The sequence below is a fragment of the Glycine max genome, chromosome 2, assembly GCF_000004515.6.
Source record: "Glycine max cultivar Williams 82 chromosome 2, Glycine_max_v4.0, whole genome shotgun sequence".
Lineage (NCBI taxonomy): Eukaryota > Viridiplantae > Streptophyta > Magnoliopsida > Fabales > Fabaceae > Glycine > Glycine max.
In genome coordinates, this window is record NC_016089.4 from 19,655,393 (window position 1) to 19,659,125 (window position 3,733).

Consider the following 3,733-nt stretch of genomic DNA (forward strand, 5'->3'; position numbering starts at 1 on the left):
AAAAATATTAAATTTTTTTATATATTTTTTATTTTTATTCTCAATATATTTATCTAATTTTTTATTTATTTCTTTCAAATAAATTTAATTTTATTATTTTTCTATTATTTTATATTTTTCAAACAGTTAATTTTCCTGGTCATAATTTATTTACGTTCTAAGATCAGAAACGGAAATTTCCGCCCACTTTCTTCATTTATTTAAATAGGAAAGTTTTAAAAATAAAAGACAACGTGTAAAGTTAGAGAATTCTGGGTGGTTGCCACGAGCCATGAGCCACGTGTAAAAGATGTGCCACTATACGCGATCCCATTGGTTGAGTGACGGCACAAAAATTCCACGCGGTTCCACCTCCGCTTCCTCTTTTCCTTAACCCGCAAGTTACAACGCATTCTCAAAAATCTCGATAAATAAATTATTTTCTCTTCTCCAAAATTCAACTCAATAATCCCTTCCCTGGTTCCCATCATGGACGAATTAGAAGAAACCCTACTCACCCAAATCGACTGGGAATCGTTCCTCGACGACATACCTGAACTTAACGTCGATGATTTTTTGCAGGACGACAACGCCGTTCCTGTTGTTACCGACAATCATTCCTCCCCGAACGACGACCCCGTTTTGTCCGAGATCGAGAACATGCTCATGACGCAGGCCGAAAACGACGCTGTCGTTTTGCCCGAGACGCCGTCTTCGGAGGCCGGGTATTACAAGCTCTTCGAGGAGATTCTGGTGGAGGAGCCCAAGGAAGGACCCGTGAGCCCGCCTTCAAAAATAGAGTCCGAGGAAGGCTCCGACAAAGACAAGACCGATGATGCTGCTTCCGATGAACCCATGTCGAAGAAATTAAAGAGGTAAAAATTGGTTCTTGTTAATTTCGGTCAAATTTGGTTTTAGTCTTGTTGTTTCAAATTGATCAATTTTAGTCCCTATACCTTGAAAAAAACAGGTGAATTTAGTACATAATTGGTTGCTCGGTCGTCTGTGTCAGTGTGCAGGGACTAAATACACTGTTTTTTTTAGTACAGGACCAAATTGATCGATTTATCCTATAGAGACTTAAACCAAGTTTGACTCACAGGGACCTAAAATATATTTTACCCTAATTCTTACATGCTGACCGTGTATATTTCAACTAATCAGGTAGAAGATATGATTTTTAATTTAATTTTTATATTTCATAACGGTTTGTAATTGAATTATGGTGTAAAGTCCCTTTACACTGATAATGGATAGACTATTTAGTCTTTTATAATTGTTAAAAGTTTTATGTATGTGCTTAAAGTTTTTTTTTTTTTTTTTTTGGGGGGGGGGGGGGGGGGGGCGGGGGATGTGAGTTTATTTGTTATTGTTGGACTTGGACACTGTACATATTATAGTTTGATGTTGTTGAGACTCGGATTAGATAAATTTCGATGTATTAATAAGTAATGTGATTGTATAAAATGTTCATTTTTGCGCATATTTTCCTTTGATCTATTATTTTTCTGAAAACATATTTTTCTTTTCATGAAAGAGGTTTATTTTATTTATATTATTTTTATTGTTTGATGTAGTTGGTTACAGGATATCAATGTGTAATTTGCTATCAGAGTTGCATTGATAGAATATAATGAATGTGAATTTGGTCAAGTTTATGAATTTAATGTAAACGAATCAAATTATTGTTTTTGAGAATTTGGGTGTTGATGGCCCTGTCGCGATTATTGGTTCATATCCAAATAAGGTTTGGTTGGTAGAATACCTGTGTTTATTGGTTCATAACCAAATGAGGTTTGGTTGTTTGTTGTATTTGTTTTGTGAAGATTTCGTTGGAAATGGAATTTGATGGGATGATTATTGTGGTTTTGAGAGTTGCATTCAATGTGTTTTTCAGGCAGTTGAGGAACAGGGATGCTGCTGTGAGGTCAAGGGAGAGGAAGAAGTTGTATGTGAAAAACCTTGAGATGAAGAGTAGGTACCTAGAAGGGGAATGCAGAAGACTGGGGCATTTGCTCCAGTGCTGCTATGCTGAGAACAACGCTTTGCGGCTTTGCTTGCAATTGCGTGGTACATATGGTGCTTCAATGACCATGCAGGAGTCTGCTGTGCTCTTGTTGGGTAAGGCTTGCGATTGCAAGCTGTATTACCTTTTATTGCCATTGCTGTTTTGTTTTGGGCATTCAGTGGAGACAACAACAACTTTGCTTGATTAATTTGCTTTCATGATTTGGCATGGTTTAGCCTTCCACTTTGGTTGTTTTCTTAAAATGAATTATATGCTAATACTTCATTGTTTCATGTATTGGCATCGCCAGAGCCCAGAGCATTAATAAGTTATAAACCTGTCTTCAATGACCAAAGTTTTTGTGAACATAAATACGTTATAACCTTGTCTTCATTGACCAAAGTTTTTGTGAACATATCCATGAACCATGCTAACTTGATATTAAATATGATGATGCATTTGCCTAGATCATTCAATTTCAAGGATAATAAGCCTTTTTAAGTTGCTAATTATACCTTTCTTTGTTAGTCTTGTAAATTTCATTGTCCTCTTAATTTTTTTAAGGAGATACAGGTGATTTTATGGGTTATGTGGAACTAAATAAAGTAATGAATGGGTTCATTTATGTTTAGTCTGTTTGTGTCTGAATTGAAAAATTTTATGGGTTAGTTTAATCATGTTATATAATTGTTAAAATCACCAAATCGCCTTTGAGCTTTTTCGAAACAAAAGTCTTCTTTTGTTGAAATGTAAATTTTCTGCTTATGCCAAAATCAGAACAAATTTATAACATGGAAATTCCAACGGACTCACCAAACAAGAAGATTCACTTTTATGCATGCTAAACAGAGAGTGATTTTAAGATGTCAAAATAATAATAATATCCAAGTCCCGTGTGGTCATTATTGGTGAAGAATGTGTTATGAAGCTGACCTAATGCAGTTCATGTTAATTAGATGTCATTTTAAAGGTTTTGATCATGTCGATGTTGCAGAACCTCTGCTGTTGGGTTCCCTGCTGTGGTGCATGGGCATCATATGCCATCTCAGTCTGCCTCTAATGCTGTGGGTTGCAGCAGTACTTCCAAGAGAAAACATCGAGCAGAAGGGCCTAAGAAGGGTAACTCAAAAAGGATCAGAAAGTAAGATCTCTGAGTGTTTCCAGATGCAATCATTTTTAAAGAGTAGAAAAAGCCGAGCTTCAAGAACAAAGATGAAATTCAATTTTATAGTGTTCTAATGTTCTATAACTTCTGAAGTGGGGGCTCTAAGGTTTTCTATTCATCTCTTCTTTCTTTCGTTCGTTTTCTCTTTTGTTTTATTGGATTTATAAATACGGTCGAACTTGTTAGAGGTTCTGTGATATGCTTTTTTAGGTGCTGTTCTTGTAACTTATATTGGGACCATAACATGTTGCGTTCTTATCTTTAACATAGACGTCGTTTTGAGTTTTTGGCAGTTCAATGAAACTTATTGTTTGCACCATTTTGGATGCCCCCCTCTTTTTTAGTACGTTGTTTTGGTTAATTGTAACATAAAAAATAACTTTTCAACCGATGATTGTAAGATTTCGACAACAGAAGAAGTAAATCTACACAATGGAGAATGAGTTTAACACCCAAATAGTGTAAGGCACCCAAGAGTGATATGAATTTTTTATAGCATTCCATTAATTTTTTTTAAGATTATTATTTAACTGATGAAATTATTTCGAGAACTATTATAATTTTAATTATATCTATGTTTA

At 35.1% G+C, this 3,733-nt stretch overlaps 1 protein-coding gene across 1 annotated transcript; it reads left to right on the forward strand.

The window, feature by feature from the left end:
- Window positions 1-401: 401 nt before the first annotated feature.
- BZIP68 (bZIP transcription factor bZIP68) lies at window positions 402-3,467 on the forward strand. Its single transcript, NM_001250115.3, has 3 exons — window positions 402-854; window positions 1,877-2,100; window positions 2,982-3,467. The coding sequence occupies exons 1-3, from the start codon at window positions 469-471 to the stop codon at window positions 3,224-3,226; spliced, it is 855 nt and encodes a 284-aa protein (NP_001237044.1). The 5' UTR covers window positions 402-468; the 3' UTR covers window positions 3,227-3,467.
- The last annotated feature ends 266 nt before the right edge of the window (window positions 3,468-3,733 follow it).

Excerpts from the sequence above, each read along its gene's own strand:
- BZIP68 (NM_001250115.3), top strand. The coding sequence starts at position 469 with ATGGACGAATTAGAAGAAACCCTACTCACCCAAATCGACTGGGAATCG. Across the intron at positions 855-1,876 it reads ATGTCGAAGAAATTAAAGAG|GCAGTTGAGGAACAGGGATG; the intron begins GTAAAAATTGGT and ends TGTGTTTTTCAG. Across the intron at positions 2,101-2,981 it reads GTCTGCTGTGCTCTTGTTGG|AACCTCTGCTGTTGGGTTCC; the intron begins GTAAGGCTTGCG and ends TCGATGTTGCAG.